The sequence below is a fragment of the Sipha flava genome, unplaced genomic scaffold (assembly GCF_003268045.1).
Source record: "Sipha flava isolate LNK unplaced genomic scaffold, YSA_version1 124_pilon_pilon, whole genome shotgun sequence".
Lineage (NCBI taxonomy): Eukaryota > Metazoa > Arthropoda > Insecta > Hemiptera > Aphididae > Sipha > Sipha flava.
This window is the reverse complement of record NW_020271750.1, coordinates 1,775,217-1,787,752: the sequence shown is the minus strand read 5'-3', so window position 1 is coordinate 1,787,752 and position 12,536 is coordinate 1,775,217. Positions and strand designations below refer to the sequence as shown.

Sequence of the window (12,536 nt, the reverse complement as noted above, 5' to 3'; positions counted from 1 at the left end):
TTGAGTATATTCAAAAAAAATATTGCATAAATCTTAAAAATGTATAAAACATATATTATAGACATTTATATTTTTAATAAAAAATATATTCATACAATTTCTCATAAATCTATTATTTCCCAAGAAAAATGATAAAATATCGAATATTTTAATGATTTAAAAAAAACCGATTTTTTACAGTTATCTAAATATATTAAAATAATGGTTGACAAAATATCTTATATACAATTGATAAAGAATTTGATTTCCTAAAAAAAGGTTAATTAGTATAAATTTCATTGGATTTTGTCTGTTTTATTGTAACAATCAGTTTAACGTAAAAAAATTTAATGTATCTAAAATGTTATTCTGTTAATTCAAGAGTTTCATTAATAATACATGTTTTAATATAATACAGTTTATATAATGTCTTATAAATATATTATTATTATTATCTATTATTTATTATTTCATAAGAAAAATTATGTGATAGCTATTATTATTATAATTTTTTAATTTTTTTTACATAGTTAATTTTTTTCAGTTATTTTAAATATCTTGGACAAGGTGATTTTTTTACAATCTTGGAATCACCGACGATACTTGCTCACTACTTACAGTAAATATTGCTTCTGGTCTTCGCTTTTAGTTATTAACTTGCTATAATCTTCAATTAATTTCACTTCTTGCTCCGCAATATCATTAACTACAGTTAAGTTATTTATTAATTCTTTTCTTTTTATATATCGATCATTTTCGTTCCACAATTTCGGATATAAATCTAAAAAGTCCAACATTATACCGAATCTATTAAAAAAAATTCCTAGATTGGACTGATATAAAATTATCTTTATAATTTTAGTATAGTATAATTATAAAATCAATATCTTTATTAGCATAATCGTATATTTTATTTGATTATAAAATTATTCGTTTTTTGTATTCCGATTTGACATCAAAAGTCTTCATTGCTTTAACCATTTTTGCCTTTGTTTTCAGTGATACATTGTCACCAAAATATGCTAATGATGTTACTTTTGGTGTTAAGTATCACAAATGACTACAATTTTTTTTAATGTTCATTTTGAAATTTCTATATCAATGATTCAGGGACGTAGCTAGGAATTTTCTATGGGGAGGGTCCAGTTCTATAGATATAAATTTGACAGAGTATATCATTATAGGAAATTACATTGAGTTCAAAATTGTAGAATAAAATATTATATTTCCATCATAACACCAAGTCAATTTTTCTCGGCTTCTTAGCCATTTCGTTTAATATTTCATTTGGCGTGATTATGATATTTCGATAATAACTCAATAGTACCAATCCATTGAGACGATCCTGTTTAACAAGCAGTTCAATAAAATGAAATCAGAATTAATTTATTGTTTATACATTTATTTATTTTTTATTCAGCCAAAACAATTACAAATAAATAATTACATTAAAATAAATTACATACATACCTCTTTCATATTGTTTCTGAGGTAGGTCTTTATTATTTTTAAGCCAGAAAAAGATCTTTCTGGCGTTGAAGTAGAAACAGGGAGACAATATAAAATTTTTAGTAACATAAATATATTTGGAAATATGATAGGGTCACAATGCTTGATGGCATCCAATGCATTAGAAGGCAAAATTTCATCATTGTTTGTTACTAGCCCTTTGAGTTTTTGTTTCCAAATTTGTAACTCTTATCAATTATCATTTATCACAATGCACCACGATGTAGATATCGATTTTATCTACATCGTACAATGCACTTCAGGCACTATTATATACCTGGGACATAATATAAATTTACTATACTAATATATTAAGTATTTATTCAGTTATATAAAAAAAAAGTTTAAAAATAAACATATTAAATTTTAGAATAAACTAGAATTTTTCTTCGTTGTTAAAGGAGGGGGATTGAACCCCTGAACCCCCCTCCCGGCAGCTACGGCACTGCAATAACCTCATACAATATTAGCTCTTTAATAAATTATAAATCCATGTTTGGTGCCAGAGCAGCAGCTGGAGCATAATATAACTTCAAATATATGATGTCTACATGGTAAATATAGTATATCACGTTCTAGCCGTTACTCTAATAATATACAAGTGCTTTTCAGTCGACCCATGATGGATGTGGTTGTATCATAACATAAAGCTTGTATGTTTTCGGTTAAACTCCAATTTTCAAAAGTCTGATATACTGCTATTGATTGATTTTGTCTAGTGCCAGTTATTAGTTCTGGTACACCAAGCAGCTGCTCTTTGCCTTAAAATGATATTACTATTGGTATTCCTATAGGCGGTCAATCATTTTTTTTCCGGATAGTGAGGGAAGAAGTTTACCATCCCATAATCTCAACTGTAACATATTATCCGATTCCGATATAACTATTAGGTACAAAATATTATCTACTCGTATACAATGTATTATTATCTTAAAATGTGTGTTATTTATGAAACTATTGATTTACGTCAGTAACATTTTAGCTTGACACTTTCAATTTACACAATGTTTCAAAAATACAAATATTACAAATGTATATAATATGATAAGCTCTAAATAATAACAAGTGTACAAAAATAATAATATAATAATAAAAAATTAATTTTTTTAATTAAATAAAATATTCAATATTACCTATATCATTTTTCTTATGAAATAATACATAGATAGTAATAGATTTATAAGATATTGTATAAACTGTATTATTAATGAAACTCTTGAATTAACATGATAACATTTTAGATACATTCATTTTTTTTTACGTTAACCCGACTGTTACAATAAAACAGTCAACCATGTGCCGCAATAACCGGGTATGTTGCGTGTGTCAAACATACGACCCCATGACTCTAGCTTATAATAGGGCCCAATGATAATATTTTAAAAATATGTAGAAAGTAAGAGAATTAAACCATTTTGTAATAATAATTACTTATGGAGATTGAAAAATAATTGATTGATTTTGTTTTGTACACATTATCGTACATCAACGTTTTTTTTTTACAACCTGTATAATCAGAATACAAAATAGTTTGGTTACAAATACGGCACGATTTCTCTGCATAGTCTGGATACGGGGGAAGGCATTCATTTTACTTACACACGAGCCCAAGTTAGTGTAGTTGCGGCACTGCAGTCAACCCAATGAAATTTATGCTAATTAACTTTTTTTAGGAAATCAAATTCTTTATCAATTGTACATAAGATATTTTTTCGTATCATCAACCATTATTTTAATATATTTAAATAACTGTAAAAAATCGTTTTTTTGAAATCATTAAAATATTCGATATTTTATCATTTTTCTTGGGAAATAATAGATTTATGAGAAATTGTATGAATATATTTTTTATTAAAATTTAAATGTATATAATATATGTTTTATACATTTTTAAGATAAATGCAATATTTTTTTGAATATAGTCAAAAAATGACAAAAAACCCTTTTTCACTAATAATATACAAATATTTAACCCTTTTGGGGCACGTGAAAGGAGTGAGTAATCATGACCAAATTTAATCCGAATCACTTTCGTATAGTAATGAACAAAATGAGGGGGTAACAAATCAAAAATTCATAAGTTCAAAAATAAGGACAACCCTTATGGATTGTTATTATAGATATATAATGTACGGTACAAAATAAATGTATGAAAACTGAACTTTTATTATAACTTCAGTTATTGAATGGTAAAGACAGTTTTTAGTTATTAGTTTATTCACACCTACTTATGTAATAATTATCACTTAAAAAATCATACATTATAATTTATAATATCGTTTCACTAAGTTAAATTAGTTGCTACGATTAATATTTATTGGGTAACAATTAAATAACTAATATCGTTTAATGGAAATTTGTTAAAATATCATATTATAAATTATTTTTATGACTATTCAATAAGTTATTCTCTAGCTACTGAGATACTCATAATCTGATATATTCTTGTTTCCAATTTTTAAGTTTTTAATATGAAGACTGAAAATAATGAGTTTTTAACTTAAAAAATGTAGCCGATTTTTGTGATTTTAATTGTTTTGCCAAAATTTAATATTTTAACAATCTAATTTTTTTTTCAATTTCTTAGTAAGTGATGTGGTGAGTACGCCACTTTATAGGTCCCCAAAACTTCTAATCATGGCTCTGGGCCCATAGTAAGAGAGCGGGTGATTGGACAGGAGCGGTACAAATTATAATATTGATGGAAAAAGACCGGATCAGACTATAGGACGGGCTGAATTTAGAGTGGTTCGAACGTGGTGGACGAACAGTTTTCAAAACGATTTGACAGTGAGGTTGATCGAGTCACGCGTGAACCACTTACGTTTTGAGATGAACAAGTCGATTCAGGAGCATTTGTATAGAGGCTGATGTAAATACAATTAGGTGTCCACACATTCCATTATTTATTGTACTAGGTACTAATGAAACTAGTATATGCGTTACTTATGGAGCAGCCAAATAACATTTTTTTCAAATTTTTTCCATTTTCAAAACCTAAGTTTTATTTAATTGTCTTAAATTTAAATATGAATACTTGTAAGAGAGATTTATTGCAAATGTCCAAGTAAATCGATATGTGCCATCGATTTTGGGCTTGTCGCATGCTTATAAAGCCTGATTTATCAAAGTCAAAAAAATGTGCTGTGACGTATTGATTTGTATGAGAATCCTGCGAGATAAATGATAACGTCATCTATTTGTTGTTATTTAAAATATCTGATTAATTAATTTGGGTTTTATATGGTCAACTAATAAAAAGAATTAAATAATAATAAAATTAAAAACTATCTTATTTTTTAATAATCGTTTTTAATATCATAAATTTAAATAATTTGTGTTTAAAATGATGTAAATTTTATCCGGTTTTTGGTTATTCCTGTAACATAATTATTTTAACACAATAAGATAAATATTTTATTTTCAACTTATTATTTGAACAATTTTTACTTATTATCTTATAATCAAACTTATTATTTTATTATTAGAGTTTATAATACGAATAATTGTATTTGAACATATATAAGATAAATTCTTAATCAAAAATTCCAAGTGCCTAAAATCAGCCCAAATTATATTAAAATATTTCATAAACTACAGACTATCTAAAAGTACTTATAAATTAATTTTATATTAAATTTTAATGGAATAAAGTGTTAAAATATACTATGTAATAATGAATTTGAAACTAGATCTTAGAACTAGATCAAGAAGTTTTTTGTAATTTTTTCTCTGTTTTTTTTTCTCAATTATTTGGAAAACTGTTGAGAAATCCGAGAACAATCTTCTTAATGTACAAAATAGACACAATTTTCTATAATTTAATATCCATGATTTTGATGACTGGAGAAATTACTCTGACCGAAATCGTATTCACAGATAAAAAAAAACAACAACCATTATAATAGTCATTTCTAAGACATTCAAAGTAACGCGTTATTTGTTTTAAGCATAATATTGTTTTACTATACTCGGGGGTATAGTTATTAGGCATTAAAGTAAAGTTACACGACATGTTTTGATCGTATGAAAACTAACTAGCACACGGCAAGAAACTATTAATGAGGCATTTTCCTGGAATATTGTGTTTGTCGGTTGAACATTTACTAGACTTTTATCATACTATACGATTAATGTTTAGGTTAAGGAAGCACAGTTGTCTGAATTTTAATAATATACCTAGTTAATTCTTATGTATACATACCCGTATACGACTGTTGTGTAACATGATAATTATCAAATAATTGTTACTTTAGTATTTAGACAAGCCATAGTAAAAAAAAAACGGAAAAAAGTTAGATCAATTTCCATCGTTATTCATTTGTTCAAGTTTTTAAATATTCATGGGAATATATTTGGATACAATTTTCGTAATATGTATAAGATGTAAAAATAATAAGTCTTCTAATATTTCCATATTCAAATTGTGTAAACAATATTTGTTGAGGAGAAAAAAGTCGTTCAACGTAAATATAACTATATACATTGAGATTATGTACGATAATACTTTTAATATATTTTAATGTGTTCGTGAAGCTGATCTCCAAATGTTAATTGATTTAATTCAAATTTTATTGCACACACTTTTTTGCGAACTCACTCACTATAAATCCGTGATCACAACAAATACTTACCAATGAGTGACTAAATAACGGGGTAATGAAAATGTTAAAAGCAAATATATTTTGGTTGTACATTTAGATCCTTAATGGATACGGCAATATTTGTGATAATGATAAAAATCTAAAGTAAGTATATAGTCTTCGAATTTAATGGGATCAGCGTCATGTTAAATGTATTATTATCAAGTTAAAAAACATCATTTTGAATATATATCGACAAGAAGAATTGGAGTATGTGGAATTTGGATAAGCTAGTTAACCGGTGATACTCGAATTGCCTCCCAAATTTAGGTAGGTGACTTTTTTTTCACTCGAATTGCCTCCTATACTTACCTGAATTAATTTATCAATTATTATATCGATTTCGATATTCGATAATATCGAAATATTATTTTTAAGACATACTGCAGTATTTCCTAGACCGATTAATATTTCGAATGCAATAATCTTATCGATCAGTGGTTATTAGTTAATGATTAGTCCATAATCAACAGTTGAACACAGTCAGTTTCGTTTGCGCAGCCGTTTCGATAAATAATCCGTTAATATAGTATACCTACGTAGTACGTATATATAGTTTTATAAAAATGAATATGATCAGCGTGGTCAGCGAAAAAGGTAAAACAATTATAATATATGACGGTTTTAAGTTTGGATTTCAAAAAGATTAAGCTAATGACATTCAACGATAGACATGTACAAAAAAACACGTTTATCTTATTTAAAAGCCCATCAACGTAATGAAATCCAGTTCGAAAATAGTAAACTTACTCACGATTGTGCGAAAGATTCTAAGCAAAAAATCAACAGACAGATACTCAGCAACAATTTAAAACGAAAAGCTTTAGAACAGCTCTCTGTACGACCAGCAAAATTATTTCATGACGAGATGAAAAAATGCAATGTAAGTACATTAACAAACTCGGACGTAACTTATATAAAAAATAATATGAATGATGTTAGAAATTCTATTTATCCAAAATTACCACAAAATGTAAATGAAGTCCATAGAATTTTATCGTCCATTGAAGTTAAAACATTTATAAATGAGGACTTTTTAATGGTAAATGACACATTAAATGATTTGGTGATGTTTTCATATGATGGAAATATTAAGTTTCTAAGTACAATATATGTGGATGGAACTTTTGACTATTGTCCTCGATATTTTTGCCAATTGCTTACTATACATGGATTTCATAATAATTATTATATACCCTTAGCATTTTTTTTGCTCAGGGATAAAAGTCAATCATCATATAAATGAGCTTTTGTGGAATTACGTAAACCAATGTTTGATGTCCGTGGAAATATTTGAACCAAAATTGTGTTTTGTTGATTTTGAAAAATCCATACATAATGCATTACGTGAAGTTTGGCCACAAATTGAAGTTAAGGGTTGTATATTTAATTTATGTCAATCTTGGTGACGTAAAATACACCAAATTGATTTAGCTACTGAATATTCAAGAGACGGAGAAATTGGAAAATATCTTACATGCATATTTGGCTTACCATTTCTATATCCAGAAGAAGTAAAGTTTTAATTACCTACATTTTATTCTGAAATTATTGTTTTTTTTTGGATAAACAATTATTATTCGTTTTCAGGTAGGTGACATATTTGCCATAGATCTTGGTGAGCTATAGCTTAACAATATCAAAATAACTAAATTTTCCGATTATTTGGTTGAAAATTAAATAGATGAAAATTCATCTTTCCCACCGAAAATGTGGGCTGAAATGACATCCAGTGCACAAAGGTATACTAACGCTTGTGAATCATTCCACAGTAAATATAATTCTAATTTTTCATCAACACACCCTCATGTATATACATTTTTGGATGTATTAAAAGCAATGTAGGTAGATACAGTAATATTTATAAGAACTTCTAAAATGGAAACCAAAAAAATTAGGGCTACATCAAAAAATAAAATGTATTTTATTAACAACTTAATTGATAAATTAAACAAAAAAGAAATTTCTAAATTGCAATATTTAAAAATATCGGTAAATCAATTTAAAACTAGGTCTTAATTTTTTTATTTTTATCATTTATTTTATCTATTAATTATTATAACTAATCTTTTTGACTGTAATTATACATAATTATTTATGACTGTAATTGTAGTTATAACTTATTGGTACCTATTTAAATTGATTAATTATAGCTATCGCAGGCGATTCCAGTACGAGGGCTACTATCTAAAATGGGAGGCAATTCATGTAAATTATATTTTTGAAAATGGAAGGCAATTCAAGTAACCCTTTAAAAAAAAAAAATTTACGGGAGGCACTTTGAGGGTCAGATGGGAGGCAATTCGTGAGCGCCCAGTTAACCGTTGTACACTAGGTAATAACAAAATTAAAATAAATCTTGAGATGGTACTATACCATTTAACGTGCAGTGGAATGGAACAATAGTTAATAAGGTTAAACATAAGAGATTGGAGTAGTACGATTTATAATTATAATGTGGTCAGTCAGCGTTGTAAAGTATTCGAGGATCAGTACTTAAATACTTTTGTGAGTACCGGTTAACTTCTATTTTGAATACTTAGTATGGTTAAATAAATCAAAAGTTTTATTATTTATTCATTTTTTTACATCATAAAAAAGGGGTAGGAAAACGTTAAGGAAATACATAGGTATTTATAGTTAATTATTTTAAGAAAACAGTGAAAGTATATATTTTCAGTGGTCATTAAAAATATGCTATTAACTGTCTAGAATATCTGAATACTTATGGCTTAGTTTTTCTTGTAAATAGGTAAATTTAAATACATAGTTTCCTTGTCATAATTATGATTTACTTGATTTTATTATATACATAGTATTGAAATATATATTTTATTTTCTGAAACAGTTATACATTTATAATTTTATATTTTTAATATTTTCACGAAAATAATATTTCAAATTTACTGTTTTAAGAGATTTGGGTTACTGTAATCATATCCGAAATTCAATATTATCGTCACTGGTTCTTGATGATAAAAACGTAATCAATCATGCTACAGCTACCATAGTATTATTTTGCAATATTAATACGGTAAAATATAGTTAATATTATTATGAGCGTGAGTTATTATTTATCCCACAGAATAGAATTTGCTTTACTATTGGTTTAAAATTAGAAATGATTAAATGGTTCAAAATGTATAGTTCATAGTAACATATTTAACATGTACTGGCTGGACTAATATTTAGACAGTAATTACTTTTTTTATTATCTAGACAGACTATTCAAATGTGTTTGATTGAGTAAATATTATTATTGTCATTAAATACAGTTGCCTAAGGGATAAATGTGTGTAACTATATTTCTACTAGTAATTTCAATTAAATCACTTAGGTTTTATATTATATATTTAAATTAATATATGAATAAATAGTTTATATATTTATTTATGAGTATAAACCATTTACTAATTTTATTTTAGTTTTATTATTTTATTAGTTACTTATTTATTTAAAATTGAGTTAACCTGCTGTTTAGTAAATAATATTTTGTAGTTGATATAAATTTCAAATTATAAAACAGATTTAAATATACAAAATATACATACATTATACGAGTATACATTATACTACTACTAGTGTATTATACTAGATTTGAAGACGAAAAAGTGTTATTATTCGTTGATAAATATTCTTTTCAATCGTCAGAATTTAGAAAAACTATTAACGCTTTAATTTAATGCGTTTTCCGGTTTTCAGTATCTGATGTGACAGGTCGTTTAATGTTTCCAATGACACAAACGTGTACTTTCTTAGTCAGATTTGAGAAAAATACTTTATAAAAGTATTTATAATAAATACTCAAAGCATTTCAAATAGTTTTCAAATATTTTTTTTTCCTTAATGTCGTTGCTGGCTCATTGGTCGTTGTTAAAATATTGTGAAAAAATACTGTCTCATTAAAAATTCAATAATATAAAATAATAAAATATAACTACAAAATATTATATACCTGTATATAATCGTTTAAAAATGCAATTTGTAAAGCGGAAAAATTGCGAAATTATTTAAAAAAGGTGATTAAACATTAACAAAATTATTTCGACCATTGTACTCAGAATACATGTAAAAATTATACATATCAGTAGATTAAGTACTTAAAAAAAAAGTATTTGAAAATATGCTTAAATTGTACTTTGAATATTATATTCTGAATACTGTATATACTACCGAAGTTTTTCATCCATATAAAATGTAAATGTCTTTTAAAGGAAGAAGATAATTTTAATCTCATAAATTGCTTGTTGATACTTTAAAAAAAAATACCAATGTATTATTCTCTTCTCACTTTACAATGCCAAAATAATAATGTATTTTTTCCATAAAAAATGTAGTAGAAGAAACGAAAGCTGACAATATTCTTACAATTTTTTTTCTATTTGGTTATAAATTGGTACTATAATAATATATATAATATATATTATAATAATTATATTATTATAATAATAATATATTATAATATATATTATAATAATAATTATAATAATTATATATAATAATATATAATAAACACTTATTTATTGTACTTATCTTACTCAGAGTAAATATGTGTACTTACACAAAAAATAAATTCAAATTTTTCAACACAAAGTATTTATAACTGTTAAAAATGATTCGTGTTTTATAAAATATGAAAACTAGTACTGACGATATTCAAATAATAGTTATTCAATAATTTACATTAAAATAAATATTTTAAGGACTGTACAATTCCACAGATTTTTATTAAATTCAACTGGTTTCCTTCATTATAATATTCGTTCTCGTTCATTTTCTAAGACAAAGTAATATAATATTAACACAATGCGCAAAATCTTACACAATTGTCTAATTTTATAGGTAATCCAATTAGGGTCATTATTATTTTTAACTACACACATTTAATTTACATAATAAATTGATATTTTAAAGTTGTTGAACATTTTGTTCATTTTATATTGCTTAAATATTTAATTTGCTTTGTAGGTATATTTTATATTAGGTGTACGTATTTGTTTAAGCATACAATTAAATGATGAACGTGGGTCACGCTTTTATTACCATCAATCTTTTCATACACGCACTGGATGTAGTGGCGATCTTAATATTTAAACCGGTATAGTTTGTGGATAGTTTGATGAAAGTTAAATATTTAAATACCAATCTCTGTTTCAAAATTAGGTTTACAAATTGCTTATCTCGAAATATGTAGACGTACAAAAATTAAAACACCGTAATACAATGTCTTGCTCTCCAGACGAACGCAGGTATATGAGCACCACGGACAAACATGTAGTAAACGCTAGGGGATGTTTAAAAAGTAAGAGCGAATTCGATGAAATTTAGTTTCATCCAGTCATATATATGCATAGGTATACATATTAATAAATATTTAATATTCACATTAATCGGTGCATCACGATTGCGCAAATTTTCCTTTTTTGACCCGACTAATTACACCACGATTGTGCAAAAAATTGCACTACGAGTCCGCCCCAATCCCTTTTTACCTGATAAAATCACAACACCATTGCGCACCATATACTATATATAATAATTTATTTACAACATAAAATAATGTATACAATACATCAATACATACTTTCTACATATAATATTCATATGCATGCATTCAAACTTATTACCTATTAATTCATAATTTTCCTTCCCAATTATTACAGGCTTAAGACTGTCAACAAATTATCATCGTTGACTTGGTTAAAAATTGTTTTTTTTCTAAAGTACATGTTAGTATATACATTTAGCATACATGTAATTTAGAAAGAAACAATTTTTAACCAAGCCAACGATGATAATTTGTTGACAGTCCTAAGCCTGTAATAATTGTGAAGGAAAATTGTGAATAATTCACAAAATTATTATATTAATTATTAATAGGTAATGAGTTTGAGTACAAGTATATGAAAATTATATGTAGAAAGTATGTATTGTATACATTATTTTATGTTTTACATAAATTATTATACATCGTATATGGTGAGCAATGGTGTTTTTATTAGGTAAAAAGGGATTGGGGCGGAATCGTAGTGCAATTTTTTTGCACAATCGTGGTGTAATTAGTCGGGTCAAAAAAGGAAAATTTGCACAATCGTGATGCAGCCCACATTAATTGACTTACAGTAAGCAACTGGTAAACATAAATGTATGCTACCAAGTTGAATCAAAGTATTACGGATTTAATTTATTTTCATAAAGATCAAGTTTCAATTATTTCGACACGAAGCAGCTGCAATTCCTCAAGCTCGACATTGTAGTTTACCATTATAATGTATATTATATTTAATATAAATAGTTGTGATATATAGCTACCAATTGAGCTGTAGCATTAGTAAATAGCAGCAGTCGTTATAGCAGCAGTAGTAGTAGTAGTAGTAGTAGTAGTAGTAGTAGTAGTAGTAGTAG

General features: G+C 26.1%; 1 protein-coding gene across 1 annotated transcript; it reads right to left on the bottom strand.

The window, feature by feature from the left end:
* Positions 1-1,210: 1,210 nt before the first annotated feature.
* LOC112694176 (52 kDa repressor of the inhibitor of the protein kinase-like) lies at positions 1,211-1,774 on the bottom strand. The gene is made up of 3 exons (XM_025569567.1): positions 1,766-1,774; positions 1,450-1,674; positions 1,211-1,324 (listed from the first exon to the last, which is right to left on the bottom strand). Exons 1-3 carry the CDS (start codon positions 1,772-1,774, stop codon positions 1,211-1,213), a joined length of 348 nt encoding a protein of 115 aa, XP_025425352.1.
* Between the last annotated feature and the right edge of the window lie 10,762 nt (positions 1,775-12,536).